Genomic DNA, 24,732 nt, shown 5'->3' with positions numbered 1-24,732 from the left:
GGTTTACGCCATCATTTCATCCAACAAAGATGAATGCATTATTGTTTTCTATCTGGATCTGAATGTAACCATTATGCAAAACTACAAAAACTGAAGGCTATCCTAAGTAAAACTATATAAACCACAAGTTTTCACAGCCCTGATACTCCCCTAGGCACTGCACTGGTGAAACGTAATTATTTCTGATGTATACTGAGAAAGGGTAAATGGGAGGAGGACTGTGCAGTGGATTTTCAAATAATGAATCTGTAAGTAGACTTGAACTAAATTCATGGCTGTTTGAATGTAGGATTAGAGTTTATGCCTATTTATAATGGCAATGGTAACAATAATAATAAACACTAAATACAGACTTTACCAACTTTACCAATTTAGTATTTCTTCTACTGCTTCTTCCTAAAGTTCTTTGCAAAAATCACTAACCTCAATATGTCATTTGTCCAGCAGTTTGACAGTTGTCTTCACAGTTTTCCATGCCCATAATTGCATCTTTGAAATGTATTTCCTATGTTGAAACATGCAATTGCTGCCTCATTTCAATTCAAGTCCCGCTTTAAAATACAATTCAAAATAAGTCAAAAGATTAGTTTTAATTATTAGTGAGTACTGATAATCCTGTTCACCAGTTTAACAGTTACATATGGATTTATTTTTTTTTTTTGCAATAAGCACTTTCAATCTCCCTCCAGGCATTTAGGTCCCTTCCTTGCATACTTGGGAAGACTGGTGGTAAGCTATTTTGAGCAGGGTTGTTACACAGAACAAAACTTTAAATAAGTTGTAACAAGAACTAAGATAATGCTTGAAATTTTGTGTTCCACTTCTCTGGTTGTCTGCTAAATACATAGGTGTACCTTGCAGCTTCCACATGGTCCCACAACAGACAACTGCTGGCATAATCTCTCTGTATTACGTTGGAATACTTTCTTTCTAAAAATCTATTCACTGTTCTCAGGAGCCAGGATATTAGAAAGAGATATGGTTTTAGCCCTTTAGAAACGATTTTGGAATCTTTAGAATAGAAAGACTGAGACCTCCAATTCATGTGAACAGCAACTTTAAGCTCCATGTAAAAGGTAATTAACTGCAGTCCAATGCAGCCTGGCTGCCAATGAGGCCAGCCTACAAATAATTTGGGGAACCATCCTTCTTCTTTATGGCTGTATGTCCTTTTAGTTTTACCTCTGCAGCTGCCAATCAGCCTTAGAGACCTGCAACTATCTTTAAGACATCCTGATAGACGAGTAATAGTTGAAAAGAAAAGAAAGTCTCACACCTGATGCAAGGGGTGAATCCCAGATAAAAAACAGATCTGCAGAAATGCAGAGATTTGGCTTTTCCAGGAACTTTCATAAAGAAAGAGTAGCTTTCTGTTTCCCTTAGAACCCTGAAATGCAAAGGTCAGAAGCCAGTAATTGCATGCTGTCATAAGGAACAACTCAGTATGGCAATACTCATTCAAGGCAAGGATGGATGCTTCCTTTCATTTCCTGCTGTCTAATAGAAGAGACCCATCCCCACACTCTGAAATTGTACCTAATAAATTAGCAAAACCTAAGAGGCAACCTAAAAGGGCTGCCTCAGCCATGCCTTTTCCATGTAACCACAGGCCTCTCTCCTTCTCTCACTATGCTTCAGTTCTTCATATTAAAACACCGAGCTAATTGCACGTCCCCATTACATAGTGATGGTGTAAGGGTAAAGAACCTCAGAGCTTCGCAGGCAGCGTATAACCACCCTGCAGTCACTTCAATCTGTAATGCTTGTGTGGAAATACCCAAACTCAGTTTAATGCAGCTATTTTGGAGGCTGTTCAGGAACTGTGCTGCAAAAGACTTCCAAGAAGCATTATGATCATTATTTTTGCTCTTACTATTAGAGGTAGCTGGGTTGACTTTAGTTGGGAACATCTCCATTAGACCACATTTACAAAAGAGCTGAGGGCGCACGTAGCATCCCATACATGGGCTGCACACAGTGCCCAAGGGAACATTTGCTGCTGGTATTACTTAGCTGGTCCCTCGAGGGCTTGAGTTCACTGACTGGTGCATTAGAAGCCCTTAAGGACAAAGACATGGAATCACTGATTTACTTGCACTTAAACAACTCTTAGAAATTGGAGTTTGGTTTCACTCATGTTGAGAGAACATCTTTGATGTTCTGTTCCCAACGCACAGGACTAGTGATGGTGCGTAACCATAAATGCTCTCCCTGGTAACACTGACCAATTACTAAATGCACAGGAAGCTCTGGGTTTTGTAAATACACAGGAGAACACGCTATATTTATTTTAGTAACATCATTGCTTTTTGTTTATTAATAGAAAACAAGACTGTAATTAAAGCCACATAAATATTAAATGAGGCTTTAAATAATTTATTTTTAGTTCTGCCCTGCAGATGGCTTTACTTAAGGGTACTAGTAATAAACAGTTAAATATATACATGCACACCTGAAACAGCCTGATTTTATTTCTTAATTAATGAAGTGAAAACTCATTAACAGAGTGAGCACAGAGAGCTCTGACTGACTTTTAGGTGAACTATAATCTTTTAATTTCAGTACTCAAGTTCAGCTCCTCCAAACCAGCTGAATCACTGTGAAAGTATCTGCAAGGAAGTAGGGGTTGGTGAGAAACCATCATGATTTAAAGCCAGAAGAATGAACAGTGATTTTTTTCAGGAAGTCTGTTTTTTTTGGAAAAAAAAAAGAAAAAAGTATGTGATGTTAAATGGAGTTTCAAAAACATCATTAGAATGAGCAGTTTAAAACAACATACTAGATCTCTTTGCATGTTAAAGACAGTAAGTAGGGAAATAATTCACTATATTTTTTGCTTTTTCTTTTTCTCACAGTGCATTATCCAAATACTGAGAAATTTTCAAGATCATCTAGAATTAAAAAAACAATGCACTAATTGTATAATTATTATTTCTCTATATTTATTTTTGAAGAGCCTGCTTTTCTATGAGATGCCATAATTACTAATTGCATAATTAAATGTCAACAGTTCAGTCTCTGACTCAAGATACAAATCAAAGCTCCTCAAACTCCATTAAAAATGGCAAAGACAGCATCAAATTAGGAATTGGTATCTCATCCTCATACTGAAGATTTAGAAAAGCATATGCTGATAGAGCTTAAATATAATTGATAATTCAGGTGAAAATGTGTTTCCCATGAAAATTCTCCTAAATGTCATTTTAGAAAAGGAACACAGAGCTCATATGAACACGGTTGAAACAAATGTTTGGAGTAGCTGAACACATACTCACTCAAAATGCTTTTCAGTTTGCTCAGTTGTATTTCAGGTGTATGAATTAGAGTTAATAGGAAATGCATGACTGAAGATCCATACAAATGCCTACAGATGGTCCTAGCCAGGAGCAAAAAACATGCAAAACAGAAAAGTTTCAAACAGAAGGACTTAAACTAACATAGAGAATACCAGCATATTCTAGTCTGTATTAAGTATGATAATCAGGTACAGTCCTGATATGAGTGATAAAAACAAATATAGATTGGGTCAGACTGTAAGCCAGTGAAAATCAACACAGCAGCATTAACTTCAGAGCTGAAGAACCAGACTATCGTGTTTAATTGACATTTTACGCCTGAATGAGATCAGCAGATTCTCAGTATCTTGAATAATAATTAGACTGCATCCTATATATAATGTACAAAGAGCCACACTTCTACTCATTCTAGTGATAAAATATAGTATTTCTGGGTGAATAACCATAATGACAAAAGAATGAAATTAACAGAAAATCATTGTGGCTAATAAGGAAGCGTTGATCCAAAATATGAATACTCTGCTTCGAAGAAGACAAGCTAGACAGTAGGCTGCAGCAGCGCTGCAGAAGAACTGGCAATTAGACAAGTGCTCTGTGTACTATCTGTTAAAGTACAAAGAAATGATTTGTCTCTGCCAGACTGTGAAGAAGGTAAGCTGACATAAATTAGAAGACACTAATGGATGTTAGTTTCATATTATTTACATTGGCAAGGTTCTCCATCATCTTCAGCCTACATAAGTAACAATTACAAAAATACACAGAAAGTTTCACTCTATTATAATAGACTCCTTCAGAACATCATTTCAAAATTAATCCCTGCAGAAATACCCAAATGCCAAAGAAGAGTGAAGAACACAGTACAGCAGCCAGTCCCATTTCTAGTGGCCCAAACCAACATAATGCTCTTCCTCTTGCAGCTCTTTTCCATTCTGCAAAGTCACCTATTCATGTCCTATCTCACCCCAAAACTAATAAATCCCCACTGAAAAGATGTGGAGCAACTCAGAAGATGAAGGTATTTAATCAGCTTTATGCACCAGTGCATGGGCTGTTTCTGATGAGTAAGCCCTGGGGCAGTAAATGAGGCACTGCAGAAGGCTGCTCCACGCTGACTTGGAAGGCCATTCAACAACATGACCACACTGATTGTCAGTAACAAGAATACTGCAGCATAAAAACACAGGACTGCTAAATGTTATGTAAAACCTCCCAAAGCAATGACGCATTGGCCATGGACAAATTTAGAACAATATCCTTGAAGACATTCAAACCTGAACTGGTAAGTCCCTGAGCAAGAAGCGTCTGGACCTCTGGGGGTCCCTTCTGCCCTATATGCTCCTAGGGGCATGTTGTTACACACAAGAAAGTCAGTTCTTGCAATGCCTAGTGGTTACTAAACAAGGTTTCTCTTTAACAATGTCTTCTTTCAGCTACTTGAGCTCAGAAGAGTAAGTAAACCACAGATAGGGGTCATTTCAGCAGCGCTGAAGGAACAAAGAAGGAAGATTTTGAAGTACAAAAAGGGGTAGAACAGTGCTTGATAATTGCATTCAAGTGTGAGCAATTTGGGGAAATTAGATGGAGGCATGAAATGCCACAGACTTCGAACCCAGGGAACAAAACAACCAATTCTGCACTGAAGTGGAAGAGGGAAAGGAGAAAATTTTAATTCTAGTGGAGACGCTGCCCCTCTATATTCATGATTTAGATGTATGACTAATATCTGTATAAAGCTTCTGTGCACATGACAACATGGCAGATTCTCCTCTGAGCGCACAGCCAGTATCCTGTGTCTTGGGCACACTAAGATTAGAGGAACTGACAGACATTTAAGTGAGTGAAAGTACAAATACAACTGCTCTTTACCTAGCTGAGCTCAGTTCTGCTTCTGTGCTTTCATACATACCTCTTGTCTGAAATATCCTGAGGACAGCGAGATGATGATAGGTAAGGAGGTTGTGAGGGTCTGCCTGGTATCTTCCAGGCCACTTATGGGTCTGGATGTTGAGTTTGTTTGTTTGTTTTTTAAGCCATTACTGTCATGGATGAATTCTGATGTTCATAGAGGTAAGCAGCTTATTTCAGTGTTTATTAATTCAGCCTTGTTTTAGCAATTGAGAACAAGTCCTTTGGATTAACACCCAAGTTGGCTAGATACAGTGAGAATGCGTGTCATTAAGTTGTCTGCTACACTGAAGTCCCATTTCAAAGCTGCAGCCCAGGAAGCACACTTATTAAAGCAATCTAGTCAGCATCTACAGATTTAATACTTACCTCTCAGCCAGCACATGTACACAGGGCTTTAGAAAATGGCTTTGTTATTGAGGTACAAATAAATGCACACATACACATATTTGTGACATTGCCCATATAGAAGGGATTAATGAAAAATCTCACACTTTATCACAACTTGTACCAAGCCATAAAACTTTTGAGTATGCAGATTCCAAATAACAGCCCCATGCTGGAAACTTACTCAGTGATAACTGGGTTTGTTTGATGGCTTTTACAGACAGCAACCTCACACTCACTTGTAGATTTTGAGATATTCCACAGCTTTACTGGGTGGTGATGGGGAAGATAAAACAAACATTTTTCCTTTATCTGATCATGTGTAAATGAACAAATCAACTCCTGTATCAGTGATAAGATGTTTGCTAAATGGTTCTTCTCAACTTCTATCAATGGCCTGATGAAAGGAATTAACACTGACAGGGATAAGTTATTTTCTCAGGCATTGAGACTTCATGACAAAGGAGGATTTCTTTTGTGGTCAAAAGACATTTTATCAGTTGAATATTCTTCTTCATTAAATGCATTAGAGGCGTCCAAGGATTCGCCTGACATTTAAACAACTTCTGGATTATTCTTTTGCCTTTCTGATGTGATCACCTCTCTTTACTGAATGCACAGGCTGTAATTCAGATCAATTTGTTCACCATCTTTCCTCTGTCACTTATTCTGTTACATTTATCTCAGTAATTCATTACAGACCTCACCTAATCTGCCTCCAGGTTTTGAGGGTTCTTTAACGTGAATGTGTTTGCTCAAATATGTCAGGCTTAATGGACATGTTTTAGGATGATGCATGTCAGACTTAATGTATTTACCACATTAATCAAGCTCGCTTCCTTCACATCTATTTCCATTCCCTTAGAATGAGAAAACTTGAATTAAATAATTATTTACTTAGCAATCCAGGAAAAATAACCTAAGTTTTGGCAGTCTACAAAACAGTGAATGAAACCAAGTCTTTTGTTTAGCAGAGGGGATTGTCCGGTATTTTTTGTTCTCCTACGGGAAGCTTGGTGCAAGCTTATTAAACAAGTAGAAGAACTGCTATTGTTTACATCAAGCTTTGGAAAAGGCCACTGAATAACTTACGTAATTAAGCATTTTGAGTATGTACGTGAAACGGCACATTTAGAAATAAAATTTGAAATGTATTTTTTCAGTTCCAGTGTATATCAGATCTAGATTTCAGGAAGAAGCCCAGGCCTATCCAAGAGACAAAGGCAGATGATACTGGAGTTAAGGATCCACTGATTGCAACTGGTATCAGTGTGGAAACAAAAAGGCAGGCTCTGTGTCATGGTTGAGATTCATGGGAAGTCAGATAAGCTGGGACAGCAGCCTATCAGTAAAGTTTAGAACGACTGTGACTTTTAAACAATGCAGGTGAACAGGCATGAGGATATGCCTTGGCAGCAAATGAATGTATCTGTGGGAAAATCAGAAGAATCAGAAAGAAAAGAAGAGTCAGAGACAAATGAATTTACTTGGGATACTACAAAGAATGTATGTCCTTTTCCTCATAGAAAAAAACTGCTTAGGAAGTATGTTTTTTTTTCTTATCATTTCTATAGCTTCTAGTATAGCTACTGGATGCTGGACAAAACATTATCAGAAAGCACAGATAAGGCTATCATCTTCACTATTTTGATACCTTGATACAAATAATTATAATACTGACATTTCATTTTATGCTGAACCTACTCACATATACATTTTATAGATCCTATTTTTGCTATCATTATATCTTCAAAATTGCTATCAAGTTGGTGGCAACTTCTCTATAAAACTTGCTGTCAAGGACATCCCTGTTTTCTATTGAAAATGTAGTCTGATCACTTTTCTGCATACAAAACTTAGAGTGGTGGACTTTAAAATACAATACAACATGCAAAATGGCAAAAATAACCAACAAACGTTCCATTCTGGAACATCAGGAATACACGGAATTCAACCAAATGTTCTCTGGAGAAGACAAAACCTTCTAAAAGTTGCTTAAAAGACAGGATATTTTTTTTTTTTCTTTTTTGACCAGATTGCCTTTAAATTACACTGCAAAACCCTTCTGCAGGGTTGTTCTTGGAAAGCAGAAAAAAAAGATGATAAAGCCTGCTATAAGGGAGATGATTATCAAGAACTTTAATGGAATTGAGCGCTGGGATACAGCACAACTACAAAAGAATCCCTTGACCTCAATGTGTGGTTTTGTTCTAGCACAAAGCAGCACAGGCTACAATGCACTTTTAATGTTGCTTTGATAGTGTAGATGCCCAACCCTCCATCTAGCTTGAGACTTTTCAATACCCTTTTAAGCATCTGCAGGCCTTTTCTCTGTATTATAGAAATGCCAGTATCTACAATGTTCCATTTAATGCCGGATGAATCAATTTTGAGCAACTGACCTGGACCTCTAATGAAAATTTGACAGAAATTAGACATAAGTCTTTCTTTAAAGTTTGAAAAATTCTGCCTACACTTATCTTCATAATCTTTACTTGGTTCTGAATTTCACCTGACATAGTCAAAACAAACAATATGGGTCAATGCCACAGACAGATAATTTATTTCCAAGAGCTGTGAATCTTTCTACCGTGGATCCTAAGTCCAGGCAGCTTCAGTGAATTAACTCCCATGCAGCTTCAGTAGGTAATATCCTGTACTTCTAGTGGATCAGACAGTACCACCACCAAATGGATAGATTTTGGATTGCCACTACCAATTCTTGCATTATCAAGTATTTGCTCTGTACAGTACCCACAATGCTAATGCAAATTGCAGGTCTGTTCAGAATTACTTTTTTTTTGGATTTATTTTTACCTGTAATGTCATTCCAAGAACCCAGAGGATAAAACCAGCGCTTTCTCTCTCTCAACAGGCTTTCCTTAAAGAATGAAATTGGCCCTTCAGTTCAATCAGTGGCATATTGAAGTTAACATTTCAAACCAAAAAGCTTGCAGTTCAGTAAAACAATTCCTCTAGATGAATTGTCCATGCTTTCACATCCCTGAGCTTCAGTGCTTTTGACCAGAATTGTTGTTTGATACATTTAGGGACTGCTGAGGACTGAATGACCACTGGAAGTCCTCTAGGATGAATAAAGACATTTGCACATAGAAATATCTGGGACAAGAAAACAAAACAAAACAAAAAAAAAAAAAACAACAGAAAATTCTTTCTTTGTATTGAAACCTGAGTATAGATTTCAGAATAGACTTGAAACCTCAGAAACCTCTCATCAGCCTATTCAGGTTGGTGACGACATACTGAGATCATGTATTTTGTGCAGCTTAAGTATATCATTTTCATTGCTGATTTGTTCCTCTAGTGAATTTGTCATCCACTTGGGGTAACAAAGAGAAAAGGAAACTGGATCCAAAGAAATGATTATCATGCAGCTTTCAAACCGGGTGTTTTTTAAATTACCAAAGTGTTGATTACTGAGAAAAGGTCACACTCAGTCTCTCCTCCTTCAGCATCAGCATAGGTTTACATGAACACTGAAGAATAATATGGTTAATTATTACTAACTTAGCTCTTCATTACATATATATATATATTTCTAAAAAATATATATATAAAAATAGGTAAGCTCAGAAATCTTTCCATTTGTATAGGGACCTTACATACCCTTACATACCGAATACCCTTGCGCCTTCATTTAGAACTTAGAGCAGCCTTCCAGTACTTTACATGGCCTACAAGAAAGCTAGAGAGGGACACTTTGTCAGGGAGTGTAGTGATAGGACAATGAGAAGTGATTTTAAGCTAAGAGAGGGGAGATTTAGATTAGATATAATGAAGAAATTCTTTACTCAGAGGGTGTGAGGCACAGGAAAAGGTTGCCCAGAGAAGCTGTGGATGTCCCATCCCTGGAGGTGCTCAAGGCCAGGCTGGATGGGGCTTTGGACAACCTGGGCTGGTGGGAGGTGTCCCTGCCCATGGCAGGGGGTTGGAACTGGATGGGCTTTAAGATCCCATCTAACCCAAACCATTCTGTGATTCTATGTCAACTGTATTTTCGATGCAACAGATAAATATTATGATCAAAGAAACTCTGTATTTGGTATGACTATTACTGTATACCACAGTATTGTCATGCGAAGTTGTCTATAAGAATGAATTCTTCAGTAATTAGCATTTGTTTGCTTGTGCCATGGATTTTTGTCTTTTCCCTGTTTATCAATGAAAACTCTGAATACATTATAATTAGTACAATCACACTTTTCCCGGAGTGGTTGCTAGTAGGAACATTAAACTTTGTAAATGCTTTTTTTCTTCTCAATATGTCCACTTATTTGCCTCTTTGTGTAAAGCTGTCATTTGTAACTGTCTTGTAATGTTTTTGGCCGTTGTGACAATGGGGAAACAGGAAGCAAAACACTGAATATTCTATTCCATTGAGAGAATTCTCTTCCTTTGTGAAGCGAAGGCTTTTTTATGTTTACGTGGGAGCAATACTGTCAGAAGCCTGACACATTGTCTTTGTATTCAATAAAGGAATGTATTGATAAGAACGTCTTGCAACCCCATTGCACCTGTCTGAGCTGGGGAATCTCTCATGACATGAAGGGAAAGGCAACCTTTTTATCATGCCATTTCTATTATTATGTACTTTAGCATTTCCCTCTTCACCACTCCTTTTAAACCCAACTACTTCATTGCAAAGGGCATGAGGAACGAGCTCTGAGGATAGCTGGACCTGAAAGCAATACGCCTGGATTTTCAGGTCTCTTATTTGGGGGAAGAGAGAGTACAGGTAGCATCTCTGCTGCCAGGGCCACATTTGGCATCCTCACCTACAATCCAGCAAAAACATCCAGAGTGTAACGCAGTTATTTAAAAAAAAAAAAAAGATTAAAACTGTTTTAAATATGTGCTTAAGCACAATACAACAACATAAATGACTGTTACATAGGGAAATGATGTGTACCTGAGATACAAGTACACTAGACAAGTAATTTTGTGTTATTGTGCTTTCTTGTATTCTTTCAATGCAGCAAAACCAAAAAATCAGCAAAGTACTTAAATTTGTTCAGATCACCAAATGGTAATAAATTAAAAACCTAGCAACTGGCAATTTACAACTACAACAACACTTATCTTTTCTATTATTTCTTTACCACAGTAAAGAACATCTTTCCTACTTAATCACAGCTTCTTTACATCTTCTGTACATTCAGCTCTGTTTTGTTAACATTTCAGAACAAAACTAGTAGAATGAAGTCCTTAAAGTACAGCTACAAAACCACAATGAACTTTGTTTCTAAAAATTACTGTTTATGATGGCGAAGAATGGAGACCAGTAAAAAATTAATTTACTACCCACTGAAATTTTCAAGATTTCAAATACGTTCCTGTTCTTCAAGAACCCTGCAATCTGTGAAACTGTTCCATGAAAACAACAGACCAAAAGCTTCCACCAGGACAGGAACTGCTGAGGGGACAAAGCAACTGCCCTCTGATCACACCAAGGACCTGGGTCACCATTGTGTGCTTGATGGCAGTGAGGCAGAGCATTGTAGAGCCATCCTTCCTGTATTATTCCTTTCAGCTTCTGACAACCAGAAGCTTAGTTCATAACAAAGAAAGCTGAATTTGCCTCTATCACATCTCAAGTAATCCTTCTTACCAGCAGGTTCTTTATAATCTTCACAAGTTGTGTATGGTTCTAAGAATACCAGCATGACGTGGGAAGTATTCCAACTAAAGTTTCTCAAAGCTGCACAGAGATCAGTTTTGAAAAGAAAAAACAAGCAAGCAAGCAAGCAAGCAAACAAACAAAACAACAACAACAAACACATTTGTTCTATGTAAACCAGAAAAATGTGGTATGTATCAGAAAAATGTATGTATCAGAAAAATCCAAGAACATCTAGCAAGGAATTTGGTAAAAGAATCTAAACCAGAGCTAGCAAAGTTTGCTATCCAGCAACGAGCAATGTGGACATACAGAAGCAAAAATTCCAGTGTGGTATAAAACACAGCCTGGTGAGAGGGGCATAAAACACAGCATGATACTGATTTAGGAGTATTCAGGAAGCTCACTTAGATCCACGCTTCCAATTTCCCAGCCTTGTTCTCATCCTGCTGAAGTAAGTAATGACTAGGACATTCTGTGTTAGGACTCTGTGTGCTAGTGCCAAAAACTTTGCTCAGACTTCGATTATTTTTACCATGCCAAAACTATCTACTGCACATCTCTCATCATCAAGGAGTTTCCTTACATCATCTAGATCCTTAGAGCAAAATACTTGAGTTATTCTAGATGCTTTAAAAAGGCAGAAACAGGGGTAGATACCATACTGTGTTGAGCCTTAAAGAGATGGAACTGTCTAGGGTAAAGATGTGTCTTTTGTAATTAGTATAATTCAGGTGTAATTAGTATAATTCAGATGGTGGGAAGTTCTTGTACAAGCTATACGAGTTTCCCAAGAACAGCACTGCCTGGCTACTCTGCAGTGCCACATACAGTGGACTTGTACACACCTGGTCCACAGACCTACCTGTCACTCCATCCATGTGACCAGCCCTGCAAAATGGCAAAGAAAAGGGGCTTTTTGCTGAGAAAGGGGGCTTTGGTGCACAGGAGCGTCAGATCCACAGTGATGATGTCTCTCAGCTAACTGAGGGCCTCATGAACCTAAGGCACAATAGAAGTCTGGCTTTTGGGTGTGCCAGCCACCCTACTCCACAACCACTCTGTCCTGTCAGAGACTCAGACTTGGTGTATGCAGGAGGAGTAGCACATTAGCATCCTCACCCCCCCCCCCACCATGACATATTACAGGACCCACTGACACAGTAATATATGAAAATGCATAGTGATTAGGTGTCAGCCACAACCACCAATTACACTGATGAACACCAAGGAAGCACTGCAGTCTTTTCAGGACACTTTACATATAGCTGTTTCTTCTTATTCAGTAACTGGATTAAAAACAAAACCAAAATATTTCAAAATAAAAGTTTTCAGAACTTTGGGGCTGGGAGTGAGGGCAAAACAATTCTGAACCAACTTAAGTGAGTTATTCTCTTTTTGGCAATTTCTAGTATCTAAAAGAAAGGCCTTTATTCTTAGAGGGAGCAGCAAGTATTTAACTTTTCAGGGCTTGCACCTACCCAGCTGCAGAGCCCCATCACAGTCTTACAGTGCATTGTTCAAAGTTCTTGTTATTTAGTTACTGTAACAGAGCCAAGTTTTGGATGGGTTGCTAGAGATCAGAGAATTCAGGGATCTCTGCTGCAAGGAAGACAGAGTTCATTTACTTGATATTAGGACTGAAAACATTGGACAAGTCAACAAGGCACACAAACGTTATCCCAAAGAGAAATGTGTTTCAACATGATACCTCTGGTTCAGCCCCACTTTCTGGATTGAGAGCATTAGTGAAATGAAAGAGCTTTGGGCTAGTACAGTTACTGACAGTGTCCTGAAAACACTGAATCAGATTTTAACTACTGCAGCAGTCTCTGCCTGCAAAGGGAACTTGCTAAAGATTATTATTTATTTTTTTTTAATTCAGAATCATTTTCTTATATTGGTGACACGTTGCTCTATTACAGATCTCAAACAAACTTCTGTTTCATCCTCCGTTGTCTATTAGATATTTTATAACAAGTATTGAAAGTTCACCTGTGGTTAAAAATTAGTACCTGCCAATCAAGAAGGACTGACGGTGCCACTCTCCTGAAAAGTTTAGAGCAAGGGCAGCTATATTTGCAATTACAACTTCAATGTTTGCTGAACAGACACCTGGTTTGGTACCCACTCTGGGATAGCTTATCACAGTTATTCTGCTATTTGGAATTTTACTCTGAATCTTACAAACTCAAGGACAGACTGCAGAGTTACAGAAAATCAGTATTATTTCCACTGAAAGTATCATGCGCAATATCCCTTGAGTTAGGTCACTGTATGTAAGCCCCACGTTTTGGAGACTGAAATGGTATTTCATAGTCAGATTCCAAAGCTCTTCTATCAAACAGTGCTTTGACCCACAATCAGTAATGGCATGTACTGATCTTTTATATAGTTGGTGAAATCTGACTGGTGATGAACGCAGAGCTAAATGAATGCTAAAACTGGCATTAGGTGGGCAAACAAATAAAGTAATGAGGATTAAGCATGTTTTTTTCTATGAATGGAGACAGCAATAAAATCCAGTGTAAAACATAGTGTTGTACCTATGTCATGACTCTGACATGTAGTCCTTGTCATGGTGTCCTCCTCTTCTTCTTGCAGGTTTTCTGTCACTACTTTAGCCTGTACATAGTACAACAATGACAAAAGTGAGGAACATCTGTGACTCTGCTTATGGTGCTATATGATAACTACTATTTTCAGAAATAAACCACAGTAAAGTTACAGGGCAGCTAAGAGTGGAAGTATATAGCCTGTCCCATTCTATTAATTATATCAGAGGACAACAACTTTAACTTCATTAAAAGTCACAACATGCAGTAGTCAAAAAATACCCTTGGAAAATGCAATTCCTCTGAAGAAAAAATATTTTTCTGCATTTAAAAAAAACTAAGAATCAAGAATTACACTCAGGACTGTTGACCTCATACTTGTTTTTCCTTGAAAAATACCATGTTTCAGTTGCTATGCTAAAAAGAAAAAAAAAAAAAAAAAGTGAATTTAATAGGTGATTCCTTATTTAATTCAGTTTCCAAGCACTTAACTTTGGCATTTTTGTTTCTGCATCTCTTTAAAAACATTTTATTAGCTAAACAGTGAGAAAATCCAAATTTCAGAATTCACTAAGAGCTCTTACATCGAGCTCTTTAAACCTGTTTCAAGTATGTGTTATTCAGATCCCCTAGATTGCCCTGTTCTTTTGCATGAGTATTTCCAAAGCATGTATGTAAGGTCAGTATCTTCCTATAACACAGTGAAAACCCCCTCAATTACATGTCACGAGTGGCCATAATTCAGATGCTAGGGACATATTTTTCTGCTATGGTATATAAATCAAACAAGAATGAAGATACTTGTAGAGTGCTGAGAAGAAAGCCAGCCCTGCAGAAAAAATTACTGTCAGTATCTCACAGATCTTAAATTGTTTGCTAATCACTATCTGCCATTTAAACCACTTATAGCACACTCCAGTAGCATTAGATACATTCTGTAATCTAAAACAGCAGAATTTATCATCATTTGCATGACATATCTTTGATCATTGTATATATTTTGCTTGTCTGGCTTGAAGTAGTAGCCCTATTGACCTCTTGTGACTAGCCTCAGTAAAACATGAAAGATTTACTCTCTATATTTATAAAAGTGCATTTATAATCTCTTAATCCCAGGTATTTAATTACATCTTTTTTTTTTTTTTTTTTTTTTTTTCTTTTTTTTTTCTTCTGAAATGAGGATTTTCAGGCTATGGAAAATGAAGAGGAGGGTGCATAACTATTTGGCATCAAAATACAGCCAAAAACATCTCTCACATGTGCATATGGCAGTCTGTTGCTTGCTAGTGCTGGGACAGTTCACAATATTAGGATAGATCTTGGGTGTTCCCCAACCACACAGACTACAGGCTGACAGTGCTATACAAAACTGGTGTCTTGATTTTGGTGCCACACTTCCACCTCACAAAGTAAAGCTCATGGCTTTTCTAAATTACACTGGGCTGTAATAAAATCACAAAGGTGAAATGAAGCAGTGCGGCACAAAAATGATTGTATCTCACCTTAAGCTTCAGCCAAGGACATGAAAAAGTATTCAGGAACATGGAACATCCTTGGTGTAGGCTAAAGGATTATGTATTTCTGTTGGCTGGCCTTTAGAGCAAAGTGCTTTTTTGATGAACACTAACGGGAAGTGTATCCCTTTGAAGGTGAATGCACAAGGCTGCTATTGGTGGAACATTGCTTTTTCCATAAATTCAGTGGCAGTCAAGCAATCGTGTTCCTTGTATGAACAGAAATCAGATATAATTAGTGCATATGCTATGGCATAATAGTGCCTCAAGTCTTTTCCTGGCACATCATAAAAGAAGAAATTTAATTGTCAAAAATTAAATGGGCTTTAAAGGAAAAACTTTCTATAAAATTAATATTTAAAATGTTATGGCTAGACTTAAATAAGAGGTATATACGATATGCAGTTTCTGCACTGTACCTGTGTCACTAAATGCACTTTGCACTGTTCAAAGAAGAAAAAAAAATGCTCTTAGTTTAGGGCTTTGCAAAAGATTTATGCTCTTTTCTCCAAAAGTATTCATTTTGTCTTCATACAAGCAAAAAAATGCACAATAGGCCGTTCTACCACACGCGACTGTTTTCAGTCTCAACTATATCCCAGTCCTTTGCAATCTGCTTCAAAGGAAGCTGACACCAAAGAATAACTGAAAATGATAGTAATAAGATGCATGAACTTTGAATTTACAGACTTTCTATTGTTTTTCTTGTGCAAGTTTGGAGGACAAGATGAAATCTCACATACTTTGGAGTCTTATGGTATATTTCTTTCAGAAGTAAGCATTAACAACTGCAAGCATGTTTTTATTCTCTTTATTCTAGATGTCTTCAGCCTTTTAGCACTAGATATTTCATTCAGGAATTGAATGCCGCAAAAACAAAACATGAAACTCACAGAGATGAAGCATATAATGCAACTCAATCTCCCAAAACAATATTAAAAATACTTTGATTCTCAGCGAACAAAAGAGTGTGTGGTATAGGATAGGTAATGCCTTTTCTCTGTGACTAATGTGTCCTAAAAAGCTAAACAGAATAATTAGGATTTCTCCATTATTTATATATATTAAGGGCAATCTTGTAGTTCCTTAATAAACTGAAGTGTGTTTCTTGAAGATACACTTAAAGTCCTAAACGACTATTATTGCTGCATTTAGAAAGACTGCACAAATTGACAGACAAAAAGCACAGCAAATTATTACAGCATTAGAAAATAATAAGTTAGAAAGAAATTGTAGAAGCGATGTGCAGGGTTTTTTGTACTTCTGTACAGTGAAGATATACCCTAAGCTGTCAGGACCATATTAAATGGGGCATAGTTAAACTGAGTGGCTCTGATAAGGGGCTCTGCTTTGCTATCAAAGTTCTAGATCAGTTGGATTGAATTTCCTGCATATTGCACATTTCCAGACTTTCATTCTCTCTCTTTCCTTTCCGTGACACTACAAGGACAGCCTTAGATACGCTTATAATTTGTGGTTTTATAATGCAGGAGACATCTACATTTTCAAAGAAGAGATGATACCACAATAGTCAGGAGAAAAAAGTTTTCCAACACACGCATTCTGCGCATATTCCCTTTAAGTTTTAAAAAATGACCTTGTGGATATTCTTAGGAAAGACATTTGCACTGAGGTAAAATATCTTTTGCCTGAAGTTGAAACCATGTGTGTTCATACTTCAGACTTAACCATCTGAAACAACAACAAAGAGTTTCTCCAGTTCCCATTATGAAGCTTTTTGAATTGTTTTAACCTTGAAACACATCCCCCCAAAAATGTATTTCAAATTCTCTAAAATGGAATAGTTGCATGTGCTGTACTTCAATAATTCAGTTTTATCAGAACAGAAGTAGTAGCTTCATGTTCAGTATATATATATTTGGCATAAATTTTCAGATTATTTTGTGAAAAGTGATTATTTGTAATAACAATCATAATAATATGGTCAAGACAGCTACCAGGAATGAGAAAAGAATGCTTATGAAGTTCAATTACATGAGATCAAGTCAAAGTATCTCTGCTCTCATGGTGCTTGGGCTTTAAAACATCATGGGAAAGGCCCTTTCTGGGCAAGAAATCACTCGCTAAATTCCAAGGTTAATTATTAAAAGCTTCACAAGGAAGGGCACCCATTCGGTTTCACTTTAGGCTACAGTCCTGGGCTGTGCTTACACTATTCAAGGTACAGAAAAGTTAGCCACTCACATAACCTTTCAAGAATCAGAATCTAGCAGCTAACAGAAAATAAAATTATTTTTCTTCGAAATCACAACATTGCTATATTCGCTAGGTAAATTAAAAAATCAGGTATAGTTAGTACCTTATTAAAATGTAAAACTAACTACAAGGCATTAACAGGGAGATTTTCCACGGTACAGAGTCATGGGTGAAATGTATGCTTTTGCTTTTGAAAGACTCCTTCTTAAGTGACAAATATTCCCCAGTGTGGTCAAATGCTTTGCCTTTTCCCCACCAGCATTGCACTTTTTGGGCTTAATGTTTTCTATAACATTCAGAGTAATGTTCAACACTGGCAGGCATGCAATTTTCAGGGAAAGGGGAAAAAATGGAAAAAAAGAAAATGGTCCTATTATTACACTGTACTGCAGTATGATTATAACATCGCTGTGCATATATCTCCACTGAAATTGAATTGCCAGCAGAAGCAGTAGGACCTTCATGACTAGCTGTATAATCTGGCCTATAGTCAAGCTGCCAACTTTGGTATTAATTCACAATTCTCTCGCTGCACAAAATCATATATAAACAGTTATTATCCTGTTTGTCTGTACTGGCAATAAGGAACACATCCAGAAGTTAAAAAGAAGGTAATAACATTTTCATGTTCTAAAGCACTTACCAGGGTCTGATTCTGCATTTCCATATCAGCTTTTGTGTTGCTGTTTTTCTTGTGGTTTCCTTGAGAGCTGATAGAGTTGCTGTGAAGAGAGGAGCCCTGGGAGCTGCCCTTCGACACACTCCTGTAGGAAACATTATTTGATCCACTTTCTGTCTGCTGAGCTGCTTTCTTATCAACTCTGCAGGTAGAGAGTGATTCCTCTGATAAATTACATTGCCCTTCTTCAATCACTCTACTTTTCCATTCCTTTAATGTTTAAAGTAACCTCTCCATATCTTTCTGTCTCTAGACCTTTGAGTGATAAATGTTTCTAACTAGCCTTGATCAAATCTGTCACTTGCAATTTCAGGTAGTATATCAATTTAGTCTTTCACATGTAATGATTTATTTTATATTTGTGACTGCTGTGGGGCAAACGTGAAAACACAATATAGCAATTGCTACGTTCTTCTGTGACCAAAGGTTATGGTAGCTAGAAATGTAACTAATTCTGACTAGTTTCCAAACACGTTTACTGGTTAGAATACATGGAAATGGAATTCATTAAAAGATGTACCTAAGTATCCTCTATATTTACACATCGTCTGCCTACATTCTTGATTTCTACAATAATTTCGTATTTCTATCAACTTGGATGTAACTTCCCATTCTTTAATTTCAAAGACCATTGGTTTGGTTAACAAGAAAAAGTCAACAGAATTATCATTTCATTATTAATACTTTTTTCCCTTAAAGATGAAAGTCCTGATAGTTTACAAACCGATTGCTCCCATCCATTCTTAGTCTAAGAGGAACATACATTGAACTTAGCATCTGAGGATGCCAGCAAAGTTACACGGCACAACAAAATATCCCATACCTGTTTAAAAGTTCCTTCATAAAACTGTCTTTTGGTGAGTATGCAGCTGTGTTGGAATCTCTGACTTGTTCACACCCAATGTGGCCGGACGTGTTTTGTGATGGTTTCAAAATTTTACTCTCCATAGCATCACCTAAAATGTCATTGTTTGTTTTCCTGTTAATTTCGTTTTCCATTTCACAGCGTTGTTCAGTTTGCTTTTTTTCTTTTCTTCTCTCTAATTTTGCCTGCTTAATTCCAAATCCTGAAACCTTTGCTTCTTTTTTTTCTACCTTTGTTTTAGGAACATCAGGTTTCCTGCTACTCAGTGCTGGGAGCTTACTCTTTCGAAAGCCAAACCAATTAGCTATAGAGGGCCCTGTCTTTTGTTTAGTCTCCACAGTGGGAGATTTGTTTTGTTCCTGACCCTTCTGGACATTTTCTTGGATGCATAACATGACCTTCTCCTCTATTGTAGGCTGTAGAGCAGGCGAACTGAAAACATCAGTAACCTCAGAGGCTTCTGCTAACTTTAAAGACATCTGCTGTCTTTGTGATTTTGTTGCTTCCAGTTTATGAGGACACTTCATTCCATCCAAGCTTTGAAATGATGAAATCTGTTTGGAAGATGCAGTAGCTGATGCTTCTAACTCCAATTCTGCAGGCAAAATGCTTTTTTTATTTAGAGCTTCATGTTTTACATTTTCACTGTTTTTCTCACTCTGGACAGATGGACTGCGTGCATCCTTTTGAGAAAATGATTTGTTTCCATCACATTTTGAAGTGCTGTGAAACAAGTCTACTTTTGGAGACGATCTGAATGGCAGTTTGCTTGGGCTTCCATGCTGGCTATTGCAATTACTCTTATTTCCAAGAGAACCTTGTCTAGAGTACGAATTTTCAGTGGTTTTTGAAGCATTTGAAGGAGTCTCTTGTGTCACTGCTGACCCAGGAATGGCCTTGATTTGAAGTCCTTCCATGGCTGAGTTCTGCCTTGTTAGAGAATTTCCTCTGTCAGAAGTATTTGTAATAATCTGAGTCCGTACTTTTCCAAGACCTTCTGTAACAAGAGCAGATGGCTTTTCCCCTGTATGAATGCTAAAACTCTGACTGCGAGCTTTCGCTCCATTCATGCCCAGAGCTGGTTTCAAGTGTGACTTGTTGCTGGAAGAAGCAGATCTCTTAACTAATTTGCTTTCTAATCCATCTACTCTGTCTACCACCAAGCTGCAGTTTTCATGTGGCTGAGGTGATGCTGTATCCATACTAAGTCCCACAGTAAAATTATCTTTTATATCGATATCAGACTTAGAGTCTTTTAATTCAGCATCCATTGCACCTCTGGTGGTTAGGCATTCATTTTGCTTGTACTTACTTGAACTCACATTGCTTTTGGAAGCTGCATTTATACTGTCTTTTTCCTGCTTCCCTGGGACGGTAGAGCTCTTTCGGAGAAGTTGAGGAGATTTGACAAATAATTTCAGTCCTACGGGGAGACGGGTTTTCATTCCTTTCTCATTAGAGTTTTGCGTAGCATTTGCAGTGTCGCTACCATGAAAGGATGACAATGGGGAATTGTTTACCTGAGATAGTAAGGGCTCGCTTGTGCTTGTGGCGTGACACTGAGGAGTTGTGGGGAGAATGTTTGGCATCTTTTGAGGCTGATCAACCCCACTGTCACTGGAAATATCTTTTTTGCTGGAATATGCTTCTGTTGAAGAAGTTGTTTCCAGTGACGGACAGCCCAGGGGAAAGGACCTGTCTGTTTGAAAGTTTGTGTTCAGGAGCTCACGATTCCTGTGGAGACCTGGCTGATTAGGGCTTTTTGGGCAGACTTGCTTTGTGAAAACTTTGGAAAGTCCTTGGCATGCAGTATGGGGTTGCTGAGATACACATTTATTTTGCATAATTGCTTCTGCATTTTCCTGAAGGTAAGATAACTCAATTTTGGCCCCAGAAGATACAGCTTTTGCTTGCAGTTCATGACTAGATTGATTATGAAAGCCGGAGTTCACAGCTCCTTTTAATGGTGATGATTTCAGTATATTTTTTGCTGTTTCACTGGGACCAGCTCCTTCAAACTTTACAGCTACAGGTGATGAATGAGCATAATCAGGCCGAATCAACAGGGATGTTGACCTGCCCGGAGGAAGGGGTGGGGATGGCGATCGGGCTTCTACAGTTGCCAAGTCGCAATGAAAGTCTCTGGTTGGAGGTTCTCCGTAGTCACTGGGCTCTATAAGGTGCTGAGGCAACAGTGGTGATGCTGGGCTCTGACTCTTTGGATACTTTGTCCCATTGGCCCTGCCTGGACGCTTTGAGCTGGGCAGGAGGTGGGCAGGGGGCTTTGGAACCTGGAAGTCGACTTTTGAGTCAAAATTATGAGGTGGACTTTGGGCCTTTTTGAATCTGGAAAGCTTTACAGGTGGCAGAGCAGGTGATTTTTCAAGGGTTGCATGGCTCACTGATGTAGCTACAGGTGTCTCCTGGCTCTCCATCATCATAGTTTTTTGCGGAGAAAATTTCCCTCTGCTGGGTATTTTAGTCAAGTTTGGCTTTTGATTGATTCCTGTATGAACAGTGAAGCTTGAATTGGCCTTGTATGATACCTCATTCACTGGCTTCGCTATTTTTTGCCGTGGAGCATTTTGCAGTATTATTCTTCCACAGCGTGAAGATTCACTGCAGGTCAGGGGGACAACCGTATTTTTATTACCTGTATTATCCTCAAGAGTGTTCTTGGTTTTATCTTCAGATCCTTCTAAAGCAGTGTAGTTTCTAGCACTGCCTCCTGTCTGCAAATTAGTTATTCCCTGAGGTATAAGTTCAGTATATTCAGCACTGGACCTAGTTTGTGGCTGGTTGATTGAAATTTCATTTCTTGTTACAGTGACAACTCCAGTTTGATGCGAGCTGAATTCAATAGGCTCACCATCCTCGGCATCAAATATTACGGTAATGCACTCTTCAGAAGAGGTCTTTTTTATGACCTTTTGTTGTTTAATGAAATTACATGTCTTTGGCCTAATATCTGACTGAGCAGATACCTGTTTTTCCTCTTTGTCAGTAAACTGAGAATTCTCTGTGACTACGAGGACGTCAGAGTTCTTTGTGTACTTCTCAGAAAAAGGACTTGATAATAGATCTGATGGACTCTTCTCATCACTGCTTTCTATACGCAATTCATCCAAGACTTCATTGTCATCAGTATCTGAAAGCTGAAAATTAAGGTCCTTCCAGCCCGTATTAGCATGGCTTTGATCTAACTGTAACTCAGGCAGCTTTGCTCTGGTGCACAGTTTTACTTCTGCCTGAAATTCACTGACAAAACTAGTTAATTTTTCAGGTCTTTCCTTTGAATTAAAATATGAACTTCTTTCTGGCAAATGTTTCCTATTAGGGTCCCAGTCAAAGAGACTGTCAGAAACACTGTGAGTTAATTTGTTACAATAGATCCTGCAGTCTTTGCTGGGTACTTCCTGCAGCAATAATAAGGATGAAGAATCGTCATCTGCATCATCATGTGAATCTGAATCATAAGAGAAAGTTTTATGTTCAATGCAAATACTTCCCATCTCCATTGGCTTACAATGAGTCTGTTCATTATGGCTGCCACATTTAACACCAGGGGAATATATTCCTTCATTGGAGTTCATGCAGTCTTTGTAACCCCATTTTGATATTACTGAAGGTGATTCAAGTAATATTTTTTGCTTCTGTAATTTCTTCAGCCCTTCTAGGATGTGGTTTTCCTTGACACGAGTTGGAGGTAGATCATCTGCAGGACTTGAGAGGTTACTTGGGAGTGAAGAACCAATGCTTATTCTTTTATCCCAGCTCACGGATGACTGTCAAAACAAAATAGAACTCACATATTACTCACAAGTGCCGTTAATAAAAACGTTACCATTTTATTAAAGAGATTTAGGAGTGCATAGGGCATTACGTTTCATCCATTGCTATTAATAGCAATGTTCTTTTTTAATACAGGATTTCATACTGGTGTGAAAGCTGCAGTGGATTTAAAACCTGTAGGAAGAACAATATGAATGGAAGGATTAAGATAAAGAAGGAGAAGAACAATTTGGATTGTGAAAAGACAGAATAAATGTCACAATAAATGAGGAAACTGCGAGCAAATTGGAGTGATAAAGGAATTGTTAAAAAAAATAAATGAGGGAGAGTGAGAGGGAGGGAGACAGCAGGGAGAGAACTCCTGAGTTTAGTGACAACTGTTTTAAATACAAAAAGATGAAGAAAATTAAAAAATATATAAAAAAAATCTGAAAGTCAGCTTAAGCTAACAAATGAAACAAATTAATTTCATTTACCCTTTTGCTGCATGTCTTCCCATCATTCCAAGTGTAGGAGGAACCACTGGAATATTCACTGCAAGCACTTGAGAGGGAGAGTTCACTGCTACTGCAGCTGCTCCGGGGATATAGGCGGCTAGGACCTGTCGTATTTAATTGACTCTGGCATTTCAAGACAGGTATACTGGATTTCACATTCTGCTGGCATTCCTAAAACATGAGAAGAAATAGAAATATCTCATGGCTGGAAAAAGATCGTTTAACTTCCCCCTGATTAAGAAGGACAAAGAAAAGCCAGTAAGCTATTTACACCTTCCTACTATGCCATTAGTTTCTGGTGATTTTCATATAGAGAACTAAGTTAAAAATTGCTAATATTTTCATTTGTCAGAGGAAAAATCCCCGATCCTCCATGTTTTTTCTTTATTCTTGAACAAGTATTGTCCTCTTCTTTTGCTAAAGATTATTCTGAGTCTACTTGAATTATGCTTTGTACATAAGCAGCATGCTCCAGTAAGATACAGAAAACAAAGTTATAAGAATACAAGTACATCTTGACAACTGCATTATAGCCCTGGAATGTAACAGATGAGGCTGTACACCCTAGACAAGGTAAATTAATTTAGTATCCCAAGCAGAATGTCCACTGAGAATGGAATCTCTCCATTACAGTCTAATTTTGGTTTCCTATCTAGTTCAAAGCTTTGTCTAAGAAACTCTCTGACGTAGGACAATCCATCTTTGTGTCACTTGCAGACAGCTGAAGCCTCTTGCTTATGCAATTTATTGACACTTTATGGCTGCCTTTAGTACTTGTGTAGTTATCGCCCCTCTCCAAATGCAATTTCAGCTGACTGTGACTAAGTGCCAGCTTTGAGGAAGAGAGTAATGAAGAGCAGATAGCACTTTAGGTAAAATATTAAACCTCCGTAGGAGTATCTAGGATTACTTTAATTTGTTTCCAAACTAATACTCTTGTGCCTAACAATGTTAGAGCTTCTTTAACGTTAAGCGCCCGCACTGTTCTTTTAGGCGATTCTCCAGTTTCCTTACCAAATCTGACATCTTTTTAATTACCAGTAACACCAGAAAGAATGACACAACTCTATTTCATAAAACTTTGGTTTGAATTTCATTAAGGCAGAGTATGATTGTGCAACCTCAAATATTTATTGCTTTTTGCACATGGATATAGCCCCAATTAATTTTGCATAGATGAAAAATTTACCTTTATATTCAGGAAGTCACAAGAAATCTGAAGTTACAGGATCCACAAAAGAAATATCAAAACTACACATGCAACAGACGCAGCTGCTTCATGCAAATCTCTGGAAAAATGTTCAGTTTGTACGCATTTCTCATACACCAGCATGTTTATTGGACTTCTGCTCATTTCTTCCACTTATTCCTCCACAACCTCCCA

General features: G+C 37.9%; 1 protein-coding gene across 4 annotated transcripts in view; it reads right to left on the bottom strand.

The window, feature by feature from the left end:
* Nucleotides 1-24,732, bottom strand: part of NCKAP5 (NCK associated protein 5) — a 364,164-nt gene that overhangs the window by 39,530 nt on the left and 299,902 nt on the right. For all 4 annotated transcript variants that reach the window (XM_082763525.1, XM_082763522.1, XM_082763523.1 and 1 more), the window contains 4 exons: nucleotides 23,328-23,519; nucleotides 19,018-22,844; nucleotides 18,159-18,336; nucleotides 13,776-13,854 (listed from right to left, as the gene is read on the bottom strand). In XM_082763525.1, the coding sequence (XP_082619651.1) occupies nucleotides 13,776-13,854; nucleotides 18,159-18,336; nucleotides 19,018-22,844; nucleotides 23,328-23,519 (4,276 nt within the window). The remainder of the gene's footprint in view (nucleotides 1-13,775; nucleotides 13,855-18,158; nucleotides 18,337-19,017; nucleotides 22,845-23,327; nucleotides 23,520-24,732) is intronic.

This window comes from Aythya marila (assembly GCF_965140915.1).
Source record: "Aythya marila genome assembly, chromosome: 6".
In the NCBI taxonomy this organism is placed as follows: domain Eukaryota; kingdom Metazoa; phylum Chordata; class Aves; order Anseriformes; family Anatidae; genus Aythya; species Aythya marila.
The sequence above is the reverse complement of the archived record's forward strand: the minus strand, read 5'-3'. Positions and strand labels throughout refer to the sequence as shown.